At 41.8% G+C, this 15,855-nt stretch overlaps 1 protein-coding gene across 1 annotated transcript in view; it reads left to right on the plus strand.

Annotated features, from left to right (window-relative positions):
* Window positions 1-11,876: 11,876 nt before the first annotated feature.
* The window catches only part of PPP2R5A (protein phosphatase 2 regulatory subunit B'alpha), a 44,500-nt gene continuing 40,521 nt past the window's right edge, over window positions 11,877-15,855 (plus strand). The window contains exon 1 of the mRNA XM_051783737.1: window positions 11,877-12,707. Within this exon, the coding sequence (XP_051639697.1) occupies window positions 12,557-12,707 (151 nt within the window). The 5' untranslated portion in view covers window positions 11,877-12,556. The remainder of the gene's footprint in view (window positions 12,708-15,855) is intronic.

The following is a 15,855-nucleotide window of genomic DNA, read 5'->3' on the forward strand; positions in this document are numbered from 1 at the left end:
AAAAGCAACACTAAATCACATAATGCTACAGTTCCTACAGTGACAGAGTGTTTGCAGTTAAATGAGTTCAGTGATCAGTGAAAACAGCAAATGTAAAACACTAAGTATACCTTGGCGGGCAAAAAAGACTGAAGAAATTTTCAGATCTTCAACTGATGTCAATCAGTACATCTTTGGTGAAGGTGATGAAATTCTTTAACGTGACGGAGCTAAAAAAGTGTCCCAAAGCAATTACTAGAAATTAGGATGGTCACAAAAGGGTGTGTATGTGTGTGTGTGAAATATAGAAATTAATGAAACATTTTGCATTATCTAGCAAAAGAAACATACTGTAAATAACATACTTATTATTAATCAGATGAACAGAACACTATAATATTCTACTTATAAACCAATTAATCCCACTCCTCCAAGCGCTGCTGATAGACTCTTCTCATCATCTGCACATCTTCAAACCCATTATACTACTTCTGAAAAGTACAAGGTGCTAGGTTGTTGCAACCACTTTCTCGAGTGTGAGAAACAGAGAGCCAGTGTCTGGGAAGCACTCCTTCCTAATGGCAGAGCAGTCAGACACAGAGAAGCAAAGCATATACAGGTTTTGAAGTTCAGGATAAGAATTTTTCCTTAATCCTTTGGTATAGCTCCAGCTTTGTAGGTGTTTTGGCCTTTAGAAGCCAAAGGCCTCTTAGCAAGTCACACTCCAGTGTGACCTGAGCACCTCAGATTCTGGTCATGGTAAGCTGCTTCTCCAGCAGTGTTGGAGGGACAGGCAGTCTCCAGAGAGCAATTCAGCTCATCTGAGATGTAACTTTCCACTACAGGGTGCCTATACTGCTCCCCTGAAGGGAGAGAGACTTGATTATTAGGCTTAACATTTATGTGCTTCAGGTAGGTGCCTGGGTAGGATCAGTCTGCGCGTGAGTCTCTGGGCGTCTGTGCAGAGCAGGGTTCATAGCCATGCAGACTGTACTGAATTCTAAATCAAGAGACTCTGCACTTAGCTCATAAAAGAAGTATACAATCATGCACAAAATAATAAACTTCAACCATATTTTCCCAGCCTCAATTTCCACAGTTTTGTTTGGTAATAGAGTATCTACAAGCTGCTTTCATCTCACCTCGTCTCCTCAAAACCAGAGTGACTTTCTTTGTCATTGTAGTGTCTCATAATTAAAACCCTTTTCTCCTGCATCAATAAATTGTCTTTCTTCCCAACTGAACCTTTGAAGAATGCATAACTCTTCCCCTTTGTTCCCCCTGTGAGACCCTCTGGAAGTTTCATTCTTTTAATTTCTGTTCCTTCTTTCTGTTTGGGGACTTTCCACTTTATCTGGTACAGCCATTAAGGTTAATGGCTCTTCATCACTCTGACAAGTATGTGGTATAGACCCAGTGAGCAAGCAGCCTGTTCCACATTAAAAATATGACATTTATAATAACATTGTCCAAAATTCATTAGATGTGTAGAACTTGGAGGCTACCCCATATGTCTGGGATCAAATAGAGTATAAATGTTGTTTAAAAAAGTTGTTCTAGGTTTTTTTCTAAGATAGAGTGCAGGACTGAGCCTACTTTAACCTCACAAACAGCAGCTGACCAGGCAAGTCAATTAACATGGATATTTAAGTAAGACTTTGGTAACAATGACTTTGAAATTTTATCCTTTTTTTCCCTACAAAAAGTAATAAAGCTGCAGAAATGAAAGGGTTTGAAATCCCTACTGCTCTGTTGGACAGAGAAAACAAATACTAAAGACATTCAAATCACAGTAGTTTTGTAGTGTTTAGTAATTATATGTGTAGACAGCAGTACATTGAACAGTGGACTTCTGCAAAGACACTTCTATCTTAAAAAGCCAAGAACTTCTATACTCTGAAACCTCTGTGGTAAAAATTGGGGAAGACAGAAAACAGTTTTTGGTCTAGGACATATATTCAGAGGCATGAACGGGTCATTTCCAGTCACAGAAATCAAATATATATGGTTAGTATGTCAATTTGTCCTCATTATTTTGGAAATGTGGTGAATATTAATAAAAGATATCATAAGAAGAGATCCTTCTTCTATCCATTAGAGTGACCTAGAAAAAAATATTTGACTATGTCTGTATTGAATAAAATTGGAAGACATCTTTTAACTACACCCCTCTCTTCTTCTGAACACTTCAATTTGCCTGGTGGAAAAGCAGACATGGGTTTCACAGGGCACTGCCTGACGCAGGGCCCAGTACAAAATAAAAACATAGTATACAAGAAATTCAGGGCACAGCAACAGTACTTACAGTTCTTAAAAAAATGCTCCTCTCACTTTGCGAACTTACTAGTGATGTTTCTCAAAAGCCACAAAAATCCAAAAAAGTCTTAGGCTAGAGACAAGCAACAAGGTTGTCTGTGCAACAACATCTTTTTTTTTTGGTCACACTGCTGGATTTGTTACAGGACAAAGTATTTTGGGATCGGTGAAGATTCCGTCTTACCAAGTCTTATGTTGAAAGAACATCTAACATTTTCTGCCTTTTTTTAACACACTGTATCAGTTGTCAGCTCAGGTGCATTGATACTATTTGTAAGAAATGCATGGGAAATGTCTTTAGCCTACAAAGTAATTCATACAAACCAGTACAAATCCAATCATTTTTCCTTTGATCTTGCATTAATTTATCAGCTATGAAATGCTCTCCTATTTCATAAGTTTCTAAGCATTTGGGGGTTTTAATTTGATTTTTGCTAGAGTTTTTTGTTTGGTTTGGGTTTGTTTGTTTCTTTCTTTCTTTTTACAGACAGGACAAAGGAGAACTACTTTACTGTGAGAGTGGTGAGGTACTGGAACAGGTTACACAGAGAAGTTGTGGATGTCCCATCCTTGGAAGTGTTCAAGGCCAGGTTGGACAAGGTTTTGAGCAACCTGGTCTAGTGGAAGGGGTCCCTGCCAAATGGCAAGAGGTTTGGAACCAGATGCTCTTTAAGATCCCTCCCAACCCAAACCACTCTATGATGATTCTATGATGATGCTGCAATCAGTGAGACATCTAATCCAGGTCAATAGAACAGTCAAAGAGACAGAGGTTTCCTGGTCCAAAGTACACATATTTCAGAATATATAAATATATACTTATGTATGTATGTATGTATGTATCATCTTAGTCCAATCCTATCCCAGTATATGTTTAATGCTTTTACCTGTGGCAGGGAGATCAGGATCATGAGTTGCCTCTAGAGTTGCCTAGATCCAATCCTCTTAGAACAGCACTGAGCTTTACTCATACATCAGCTCGTACTTCTGCCATCTACCATGGCTCTGCTTTCCAGAAACCCTCTTTAATGTTATTTATTAAGGAAAACTGAATATTTTAAAAGAAACTTTAATTTCAGAAAATGGAAATCTATGTTTTTTATTTATAAAATCTGACCTTCAGGCTCATTTGAGAAGTTTGTCTTTAATTATGTAAATTAGTACATTTTATGTTAACGTAAATTTGATGACTTTGGTGGTTCTATGGTCTCCAAAAACTTGAGTAGAGAATATGTAGGCCACCAGTCTTTACAAGAAAGGAAAAAGGGAAGGGAAATCTGAGATATCCATGTAGGAGGACATGCATATAAACTAATAATCTATAAAGGGATTACAGCAGGTGCTTGGTTATTTTATACTATGGTTATTCTGCTTCACCTCAGAGAGTTCTGAGGTCTATTAAGACAGAAAACAGTCTGAATTTTTTTCTTTTCTTATAAGGTTTCAGCTTTTTAACAAAGAGATAGACTGGAGTATGATATGCAGTCATTGCAATCTGTTCTTATCGGTACTGGCTAATTAAGGCTTTAGCTAACTTAATTTTGAAAGATGGTTTCAGTTAGAATCTGAAAACTCTTGTTTAGTAATACAAGCAAGAACTAAAAACATGTTACAACTGAGAATGAAACAGCACTGGCATGTCTCATCTTAATGGAGGCTGTAGCTGTCACTGACAGAAGTTCATTTTATGGCAACGATTCCGACACAAGGAAGACAAAATCTTTTTAAAGTGTGAAATAACCTACTGGTAAACTCGTATATTTGAACAAGGACACAAAACATTAGAAAGTTGAAGTGATAAGTGGTAGGCTTGAGTGGAAAAACTTAAAAAAAGGCTTTATTTTCCATAAAACATCTTTTCCAAGGAATCAGTTTTGTTTCATTTGAAGAAATACCAATGTAAATTTCTATTAGCTTGACTAGCTATGTGGAATATTTTTCCCAACACCTTGAAATAATTGTCTTTCCTAAGGCATCAACAGGACAAGAAGATTTGCCATTGCTTCTTGGCATTTTCCCAATGGGTTAAGCAGGACTGGTAGGATTTGTATATGTGTGTGTGTGTATATATATGTGTGTATATATATATATATATGGCAGCTTGTATAGCAAAGGTACTCCATGGAGTAGTGTGGTTCAAAAGAGAATAATAGTAAAGTTATGCTCATCATTTGCATCATCAGAGCACTGAATTATCTAAGTGTTGTCCAGAATGCTTCTTCTCCAGTAAAGACAAAATTTTGAATTAATGCAATCAAGTGTAATGACAGCTTTGGTAGTAAGTCCAGCCTGAGAGAATCCCATCCCTGTCCACCTGCTTCACCTCTCCAGGGTAGAAGTGGGTTATGACTTCTGAAGCCAGCTTTGCACTGAAGCCAGCCTTTTAATGACATGGTAAACACCACAAACTCTAGAGCATGTATTGAACAACATTCAGTAAAAAAGTTGTACTTTTCATGCTTTTACAGGACTGGATAAAGACAAATATGTCTACAGCAAAAGTCCAGGTTGACTGATGCCCATTATACATTCTGTGTTCATCTTTGTATACTGTTAAAAAATTTACATATTAAAAAAATATAGTTGGCTCATCTTCAAAGAATACTCAGACCTATCTAATATTCCTGACATTTGGCTACCTGTTTTCATTCACAAAGCTGTTTCTTGGAAGTGAAAATACAGCACTACTTTCCTCTCATCGTTGAACTTCATCTTTCTTAAATAGCAAAGGAGTACTGCTATTTAGATTGCAGGAACAGCAAGAAAAACAGAAGAACATTTGCCTGCTTAAATATTTCTGAAAATATTTTGTTTATTTATTTATTCATAATTTGTGAAAACACAGTTGGTAATTGGTTTTGTAAAAATAATAATAAAAGGAACAAACTAGAGTTATGAACTCAAATTACCACAGCAGTATGAAAAGGCTAATATCAGAGGTTAAAACCATGCTGTGTTCTTAGCTGGTAAATCAGGGTGGAATTCATCTCTTCCAAAAATGGCAAGGTCGCATACTGTCTGATCACATTCATACTACATGAAGTTTTATTTCACTCAAAATCTTTGTCTTTTTAGTTGGTGTTGATCTAAGATGTTAGAAATTATTGCAGTCTACAGCAACACGGGAAAAAAAATCAGTTGTTAAACATGTTTGACTCTTGGAGATAATTCAAATGGAAAAAAATCCAGGTCATTGGCCTTTTTAAATAGACCCCCGGCAATATTTACTCCTCCATAAATAGCACAGTCACATGAAATAAAACTGTGTTCAGTAAAGCCTGCAAAACAAAAGAACAATTTACAGACTGAAACGCAAACTGTGGCTCGTGTTCGCTGGGTAGGATTAAGTGAGCTGGCTGCACGGTCTGTGCTTAGTGATTGTGGTGTCAGATCCACTGGAAGGAGAGCAAGTCAGGTCACTAAAGGTGCTCCATCCTTCAGCAGGGAAGCGCTGGGATCCTGCTCTAGACTGTGACTTGTGAGAGAAAGCTTTTGCTGTAATGTCACGTTTCACTGGAGCAGAAACAAGCTCCACTGCCTTTCCCATCGTGACTAAGAGCACATCTACATAAGGAAAAATCATGGGCATTACTGTGCTGCTTTAATTCAACCACTATGGCTGTAGTGCTGTAGGAAGGGCAGTACATTTCCCCAAGGTAGACAAGTCCTAACATGGAGGCAGATGCTTCTGAAATCCCAGAAAGACCATTTAGTGCATCTGTTAGCAAAAAGAGATATTTCTGGATGTTACAGAGAAAAGGACAAACAATTAAATTACTATAAACATTATTTCTCTAAAGCTCACGTCAGACTCTTCCGTGTGCTTACTCACACATATGACTCTATTTCAAGCCTTACTTTTTAATCTTTTTCCCAAAGATCGAGCTCTGCAAATCATGTTATTACATAAAAACCACAACGGTCTTTTTAATGTCTCTTTTGTAGCTCTGAAAACAGTTAAAAAGGTGAAAACAGTGCACACAAAACTTTCTAATCCATACAAGTTAGTAGTATCCAGAAGGGCATGTGACTTCATTTCATTCATTAACTAGGGAGTGAAAGGATTGATTTTAATTAATCAATATTTAGGACGCTTCCTTACTAGTAGCACTCATTGTGGTTTTGCAAAACAAGGTTAAACAATGCTCCTGAAAAGCTATAGCTGGAAACTAAGCCTGTTAGAGAGGGCAGATTTGCAGACGAAGGGTGCCAGCCCACTTGCTAGCAGGCCGTGGAGAACTGCCTGTTTGGGTGACCTGGCTCTTTGTTTCCAGTTGCTAAATCACAGCAGAGACAGATGAAAATATAAAAATACTTTTCTGCTATTATTCCCCAAGGAGAATAGAATTACAAGTGAACAGAATTACAATGCTAGATTCAGACTCAATTCCTTACAGTAAGTATCCTTCACTGTCAAAGTACTTGGAAACCCTGGTACAGCAATGCCTTTCCACCTTGGATTTAGGGATAGATTTTGCCAGTCCTCTTCATTTCTCTTCACTCCAGCCTGTATATCTGGTTTGCATCTCTTGGCCACGTTTTGTACTTTTCTGGTTGCCACATTCATTAAGTTTCCAAGAGCAGCTGATTCTTAGCATGCAGTAATTCTTGTTAGCCTGCTGAGAAGCTGACAGAATAAACCTTGCTGTTTGTTTGTTTAATTCCCTTCACTGAGCATTAGGAATTTTTTTCTGAAAGAACTCAGGCTTCCAGGTGTTCTCTTTTACATGCAAACATTTCATAACAGAAGTAGTTCCTTTTTATTTCCTGCATGCTGTGTTCGACATTCTTTATAGAAGACTGTAAAGCTGAAGACAGTTCTTGTTGGCATTTAAAAAGGCCTGGTTTGCCACAGACAAAAGCATTTAGAAAGTGGAAAGGCTACAGTGTTTTTGTTGTTGTCAGTGGTGGTTGGTTGGTGCGGTTTGGTGTCTTTTTTGCATTTCAGTGAATACAGGTACCATTTATTACATTTACAAATACTATGAATCCACTCCTCTTGCTGCAGATCTTTCCCCATTTTATATATAAAATGCAAATAAATCTTCAGGACTGGGAACAGATTAATAAATACACATATGCTCATATTCTGTAGATTCTTGCTAAGGAAATGTCATTATGGCAAAGACGCTAACTGATCCTGAAAGCTTGGTTGTAAACCTGTACCCCTAAGGGATCCTTTGTTTCTTACTGAGTCAGAAAGACTGTTGAGTTTTCAGACAGCACTGTTCCCACCCAAAATGGCAGTTCAAGACACAGGCAGAACTACGGAGTTAAATTGGGATACATTTTTACTGGATTGTTGGCTACAATAATCAGTGTACATCTGTCTGCGTGTACAAAATTAATAAAATACATTTTTTATTTGCAACACGATCACATTGGGTTGTCTGACAGAAGATTCAATTAAAAGGCTTTTAAAATGACAACATGAATCAGAGTTAGTTTTAACAATCCATTGCTTCCACACACCCATACATATAGTTTTGCCTGGAAATACTCTTAATGACATGTTCATAGGTATGCTGAAGGAAATCAAACTCAAGACCCTTACAAAGATGGTCTTGCCAACTAATCTCTGAGTTCCAATCTCAGAATTTTGAATTCTGCTCTGGGAGGAAGGTGATAGATGGCCATGAGATAACTAATGCTGTATTTATTTAAGGATTTATCAAGCAGAAGACTAAGACTTGGAACACTTACGGTAGATAATGACTAGCCAGTGCAGACCACCGAACATGTAAACATACCGTCTAACCTGAAGTAGGTGAATAGCTCACTTGGTTTTACTGGGACAGTCCAAGTGCTTAAACTTAATTCCATGCATGCTTGAAAGAGCACAGCCTTAGTCCAGAAAGTATTTTAAGCTAGGACTGGGGTATCTCTCCTTTGCAGACAGGCTGAGTGAGTTGGGGTTGCTCAGCCTGGAGAAGAGAAGATCCTAGGGAGACCTTATAGCACTTCCAGTATGTAAAGGGGGTCTACAAGAGAGCTGGAGAGGGACTTACTAGAAGGACATGTAGTCATAGGACCAGGGGCAATGGCTCTAAACTGAAAAAGGGTACATTTAGATCATGTATTAGGAAGAAGTTCATCACTATGAGGGTGGTGAGGCACTGGAACAGATTGCCCAGAGAAGTTGTGGATGCCCCATTCCTGGAAGAGGCTTGGATGGAGCTTTGAGTAACCTGGTCTAGTGGAAGGCGTCCCTGCCCAAGGCAGGGGTTTTAGAACTAGATGCTCTTTAAGGTCCCTTCCAACAAAAACCATTCTATTATTCTATGATTCTATGAAATACCCTGAAGAACTGCTGCAGTGGTGCAGTAGTAAATAAAAGCATGGTCGCAGCCCCAACACGGCTTTTCCTTACAAATTTTCACTTTGTGAGGGAAATAAAATTAAGTTTTCTCCACAAAGCTTCTTGACTGAGAGTTCACCCACTTAGGACATTCCCTTCACTAAAATATTCTTCCACTCTCTCTGAGAAGAGCTACATCATAGCTTGGCCTCCAAGCATCTGTACAGAAAAAGGGGAAAGCAGAGCTATAGTTAACTCCTCATCTGCTGGCAGCCAGGCAACTCCCTGAAGCAAAAACCAAGTAGCAACATGTTACTGGAAGCACTGCATTTGCAAGCCAAGTTTGTCAGGATTCTGCAAGATAATGATATGTCATATTCTTGTTCACCTTTCCAAAGGTTTCTCTCCTGGATAAAAAAAAGCTAATTATTTCCTACTTCTGGAAATAATTCTCTGTGACTGAATATTAAGAACTGCAAATGTGACTTTTAGTAAAATCTGCTCCAGAATATTGCTTCTCCATTTTGAATAACGATCATGAACAATAATGAGCCTTCTTCCAAGTCAAGTTAGACACATGCGAGAGGTTTTGTAGAATCGATGCTTTGGTGCATATTGAGGGCTCTGATTTAGGAGTGGGAATAACTTGGCATAAAACTACTATTCACAACATTCTCTGCGGACACCTTGGACTTCTATGAATTGGGTTTGGAGCCAGCAGCTTATAACCTGGCATCATCACTGTATGCCTTTAAATACACTCTGAAAAGTAGGGGGTTCAGAAGCTGACTCAGAGCAGCTCAGACAGCTGTGTAGGAAGCAGCATGTGCAGAAAGCAGGGAAGAGAAATCTTCAGCTTTCTCAAACATAGTTGTTTCAGATTGTCAGTCAGAGCTCTCACTTTCATCTTTTTTTTTCTCCAAATCCCCCAGTCCTGCAGGCCTGTATGTTCCAATGGTTTCATACATCCATGTAATTCAACTGACTTCCAAGTGTACCTTATTTCAAACATTACCATTTCCATTTTGGAAACTGTAGCTGCTCTCTAGCAATGTTGATCATTCTTTTCTGAAACAGAAGAGTTATATTAAAAAGACAAAACAAAACTCAATGGCTAAAAATTCCTTTTATTTATTTGGGAGAATAAAACAGTTTCTTTTTGTTTGGCTGACTCAGATTTCACTTTTTTTTTTTTTTTTTGTATATGACAATATGGTCTGAAAATATCTTCCAGTGCAGTTGACATGAAAATCCCATCATTGCAACTATTATTTACGGAGGTCTTTGTGTCACGAATTACAACTGCCAACAGGTTTTTACAGCATAGTTTCAAACAGCATGGAAGCCATTCCAAAGTCTAAGCAACCTCGAAGAAAATATTTTAAACCTCAGAAAAATATTTTTATGTTACTTAGAACTTATATAAGGCTTTCTTAACAAACTCTGCAATATTTAATTGATGAAACTTTATGGCAGACTCTTTTATACTGGGAACAGGCAGCAAGGCTTGAGTTGCCAATAAACAGTATACAGGACACACTGGGCAGTGTCACTTTCTAAAAATGGGTGCAGAAGAAAATGACAGCTGCCGGAGGGCAGGCAGGAACAGAGGGACACACTGATCCAGGGGCTGGGCCCTACTGACCTCTCAACAGGAGCTGTGGGCCTTGAAGTTAAATGTGAGTTAACCAGGTAAGGAATGCACGGATTTTCTTTACTACAGTGAATACAGGAGCTAGCAGTTTAAAGGAGAAATGCTTGAAGACTGCCATGTTGTCTGTAAAATTGATTTTGTAATATATTTAAAAAAAAAAGAAAGATAACAGTGTATTATACTGGTACCTATAATTTCTAGATATGTTGCATCCAGAGTAGAATCTAAAGTATACAGAAAAGAATTCTCTTAGAGTATTCTTCATCTATTTCCAAACAGAAAAGATTATCTCACCAAAAGCAAAAAAGACCAGAGGTGTGCAAGTTAAAGTAGAAGCTGTGTTGACAGAGGAAAAGAAAGACAGAAGGAAACTGAGAAAACAGTTTCTATTGAACAGGCTTACACAGTCTTAGACTTCTTTTATGTTCACATAAAGCCATAATCTACCTCTGGCTTTTGATTTATGGTTTATACATACAATGATTAAAGTCCAAGTCATGAAGGCATTTGACAAACATTTATGGTTACCTGACAGTATTTATGTCCTACCACAGCTACTGAAACTTGAGTGTGTATCTAAAACACTACAAATAATTATTTGCTGAATTGATACCTAAAACTACGTAGTAAGAAGAAATGTGCTGATGTGCATAAAACTTATCTCTAGGTGAATGACTACGAGCTAAGGCATCCCACATTTGCGGTTCAAAACGGGGCGGGGGGAGCTATTTGTACGTGGAAATGGGGCAGTGCAAGTCAGACTTTAAGGCAACCACGTACTGCACACACAGTCACGACTTTTATACACCACAGCAGCCACAACTCTCATTTCTCACGGCCCACCTCCAGCCTGGACCATATAAACCGTACAAACCAGAAGAATTAGTTACTCCCATACATATTCACTCCTTGGGAGCTCAGCACGTGCTCGTTCCAGGCAACTTTGTGCCTCCAGCCCGCAAAACAAGACCTTTCTCTCACCGTGGCTGGGTGAGAGAAAGCCAGCACCGCGTTAACACCGATCTGCAGAGAGCCAAATTCACGCGGAGATGTAAGGCAGACCTAAAGCGATAAGGTGTCTGGAGAGTGGGGAAAAAAAAAACCAAACAAGTCGGGAGCACTCGGAAGATGGCACGAAACGCATCCACGCGCCGCCGCCACGACTCCAGGCGCGCGCGGCTCCAACTCCAAAACCCCTTTAACGGTGTCGCTGTGAGAAGCATCCCCGGGCTCGGGCTTCACAGGGAGGGGGTGCCTTCCCCGGGTGGGAGCGCCGCGGAGCAGAGAACCCCTCTTCCCGGCGCCGCCCGCCGGATTGGCCGGCGCGCGCCCCGTTCGCCATCCCGCCCCTTCCCCTTCCCTGCGCCGGGAGAGCCCCGCCCACCCCGCCCCTCCGCCTTCCGGTTGGGCGAGCCGCCTGTCAATCACGCCGTCCCCGCCGCACGTCCCGGCTCCCGCGTCCTCCCCGAGCCCCCGCGGGGGGGGCGGGGGGCGTTCCGCGGGGCTCTCCTCTCATTGGCTGCGCGGCGCCGTCAATCACCCAGCGCCGCCAGCCGCGGCAGCTCCTCTCGCCCTCGCCCCGCCCCCTCCCCCCCCCCCCCCCCCCCGCTCAACTCCGCTCGCTCCGCCAAGTTGCGCGGCCGCTGCCCGGCGGCTCCGGGGCTCAGGCGGCGGCGCTCGCGGCGGCCCGGGACGGGGCGGGATGACGGCGGGGAGCTCCTGGCGGCGGCTGAAGGGGGAGAAGAAGGGGCGTGTGGAAGCGAGCGGCTGAAGCCCGGGGGAGAGCCCGGCCGATGACAGCGGGCTCGGCTGCAGGGGACGCGGAGCGAACGAGGCGGGAGCGGGGCAGCGGCGCCGCCAAACCCGTCCCGCGGCGGGTCGCGCCGCGTCTGCCCTAAGGAGAAGCGGGACCCCGGGAGGGAAAGTTTGGCGCCCGCCCGCCCCCGCCCCGCCGGGCAAAGTTGTCTTTGGATTTGTTTGTTTGTTTTCCCTTTCCTTCTCCTCCTCTTCCCCCCCTTCCGCTCCCCCGCCGGCTCCGCGCGGGGAGGAAACGGCGAGGGAAGCAGGAACTGAGGAGCCACCCGGGAGCCTCCCCAGCGCCCGGCAGAGCCCGCTCCGCGCCTCTCTTCTCCCCGTCGGCGCGGCGTGCGAGGGCAGCCAAGACTTCGGCGTGGTTTTTTTTTTTTTTGGTGGTGATTTTTTTTTTTTCTTGTTGTTTGTTTGTTTGTTTTAAGCCCCTTTCTTTTTTGCCCGCCCGCTTCTCCTCCGGTCTAATATATGCTCGTGGAGAGCCGCCCCGCCGCCCAGCCATGTCGGCGGCCATCTCTGCGGCGGAGAAGGTGGATGGCTTCACGCGGAAATCGGTGCGCAAGGCGCAGAGGCAGAAGCGCTCGCAGGGCTCCTCGCAGTTCCGCAGCCAGGGCAGCCCCGTGGAGCTCTCGCCGCTGCCCCAGCTCAAAGGTACGAGCCCGCCCTCCTTCCCTGCCCTCCGGCTGCAGGTGCCGCTGCCGGCACCGCCTGCCCTGGCTTGGCCCCTTCCCCGCGCCCTCTGCCCTTTAGCCGTGTCCTCCCCTGCCCCCGATGCTTTCCAGGTAGGGACCCCGCGGCAGGAATTCTGCTTCCTCTGCTCACATAAACCCGCGTCGCACAGGTTGGCTGTCGCTCGCTGTCCCGGGCGCTGCGGCCACTAAGTCGGCACCCCCCTTTTCTGGCTAGTTCGTGTGCTTTTTGAGGTCTTACCGAAGAAAATATAGACGGTAAGTTGAGTTCAGGAAGGCAAGGAATTGAGCGCTAAAACCTGGGAGCGATCGGTGGCTCCTCCCACGGGGGATTTTGCCAAGAGGAACTCTGTGCCCGTGCCATGGTATCCCGAGTTGCCGGAGTGAGTTTGCGTTTGGCTGCTCGGTTCTTTCGCACCGCTTTTGGGACAGTGTTTGAATGGCGTTTTGGTGGTCTTCAGGAGTTGCCTCGGAGACCTTCTCCTGCACAGTGATGTATGAAAACACTCACAAGTGAATGAAAACTCTGAATGCTGAACTTAAGATAGACAGCGAAGGTTTTATCCTCTGTAGTGCAGCTAAACTCTAAGAAGGCTCAGTTCATTAGGTTACAATAGTGAAACGAAGTTCATTGCAACCTTCTACAGCTTTAAACATCAGAATAGGTTTCTGTATGTTTTAAAAATTAGAAAAAGTACTTTTTAGGCAGAGAATACAAACTTGTTACTAAAGCATTTGTCAGGGACCTGAAAAATAAGGGAGAGCGATTACCTTAATGTGACCCAGCATGTTAATTTTGCTCCCACCGGTTTTAAAGTCTTAAGGCTTTTGAAGCTGCATCATATGATGGTGGGAAAAAAATATCTCTTATTTGCAGCAAATATCCAAAATCTGAATGAGATATGCCAAACTTTAAAAATATTCCTAGGTATTAAGTAATTTTTCTTTTTCAGTTTGCGTTTTGTGGCTTTTACAGTTATGTCTGTAGTATTTCAACACAGTCCATTTTCCCTAGTGTTTGAGTGGCAGATATAAGTGAATCATAAATATGGGTCTTAGCAGAAGTGTTAATAAATACAGATAAGCTTGGGCAGGGGAGTAACAAGGACAGGGTTGGTTGTTTGGGTTTTTCACACATTTGTTGCAGCAGCTTTAAGTCTTAGTTTTAACAACAGCAAGGGATGTTCTTGCCTCTTGTTTTGGGCTTTCATTTCTGTATGAAGTTGTGTCTTGTCTTGGTGCACTAGTTTGATTTGAGGGATTTATAACCAATGTAATTTGTTTGAAATCAAGATTTGGTTTCTGCTGTTCACATACTGTTTAGACAGTGTATTTTCCTCGGAGATCACTTTTAGAAAACCACACTTGAGACCTTGTGAAGGCACTTGATAAGTATTACACATAGGTGGCAGACTTCAGAAAGTTTGAGTCCTGACCCAGCAAACAGTTAAACATATATGCTTTATTCAGGGAGTAATTCCAGCTTAAATCAGCAAAATGTCCAAGTTTACGTTCTTTGCTGAGCTGGGATTTTAATATTAAATTTTTACCTCTGTGTTATTAAGTCTTGTAGTTTTGTGAGTGTGGTTTTACAGCTTTTTACTTATAACACAGAGAAATTTTGTATGGCATCAGCAGCTCAGATGTTTGGAAATTTGAGGCCGTAAACCAGCAGAGGAATTTCTTCAGTTATGCAGGATTTTATAGTAGTTTGAATTTCCTTATTGCCTTAAGTTCTTAAAGGAAAATCCCATCTGTGATTCAAATGTAAAGGCTTACCCTACAGACCTGCTTCAGAACAAAAGTTGTGGGCAAAATATGCTCTTATGAGCTGTAGTGTCCCAGCTAGGCAGTTTGCAGAAAGTCCTCCATTTTGCAGCACTCCTCTGCATGTTTTTCTCCCTTGGGTATGTGATGTTAGATTTGTCCTGAACATAGCTGTGGACATAGGATAATTTCTTTCCACCTGTTTGATGTTCCCTCTCTCCCTTTCTCTCTTAAATCTCTCTGGACCCTGACACCAAAAAAGGTTCTAGAAAGAGTTTGCTCTCTCTGTAAATGTGTCATTTTGTGTAACTTTTTGTTCTAATTACGTACATCTTGGGAAGATGCAGCTTTACTTTATTCTCTAAAGTTAATATGGGAATCAGTATTAGCTATGATGCTGCCAGTGTAGTATCATCTACAGAATCGCCAGCCAGAGTACCTAGGGAGGGGCTGAAAAAGGAAAGCACAGCCATACTGATGCCTACGGGTGCTCAGCATACACTTAAGTATTTAGAATAAGACATTTTGCTTTTACAGATCTCTTCAAATAAATGGCTGAATCTGAGGTGTTTCAAACCTCTGTTGGGAGAAAAATAGTGGTTTTTAGATGAAAAAGCAACTTGGTATTATGCTACTGTAAATATTTCATCTTGTTTATAGTACTGAGTTGTTTAATCAAAAATATTCTAAAATAAGTATAAACAGTATTCTAAATTCCCCATTAGATTTGTCAGACTGGCCTAAAACACTTGCATCTATTGTACTGGGGGGAGAGATGGTCCAGAAGAAAAATAAAAGCTACCCATCCACTTCAGGAAGTACCTTCTTGGGTGTAGAGAGTGTTGTGGGATTTTTCCTTTTCTCTAGGGACTGTTTTGTTTGCCACTGAAATGGTCAGATCAGGTTGTGTAACACACTTTCAGAGTTGTGTTGTTTCAAAGGCTTTAGACAGATAATCTTAAAAGTACCTATTTCTGGAGTTAATTGTGCTGCTGCTGTGCATTACCAAAATTCCGTCATTTGGCTGTGTATTCCTTCTGGCAGCGATACAGTAGATTTGTTACTAGTGGGTAACAGTCCCACTTAGTACCCAAATAGTAGGTACTCTTCCCTGGGAGGTGTTGTTGGGGGAGTGAGATTGAGAGGAGGGGAAGTAACGTTGTGTGTTGTCATCAACCTTCAGCTTATTTTTGTGCGTGATGGTATCTTTTCTTTTTAGATAGAAACTCAGCAAACTCAGGATATTCAAAATAAATGAGTAATGTGTTCTTCAGTTAATATAGCAGGTTTTCTCAAGTGTTTGTTATTCGGGAGAACAACATTTTACCGTATTATTTAAAAAC

This window comes from Manacus candei, unplaced genomic scaffold, assembly GCF_025592945.1.
Source record: "Manacus candei isolate 608988 ecotype Guabito, Panama unplaced genomic scaffold, ASM2559294v1 h1tg000017l, whole genome shotgun sequence".
In the NCBI taxonomy this organism is placed as follows: Eukaryota; Metazoa; Chordata; class Aves; order Passeriformes; family Pipridae; genus Manacus; species Manacus candei.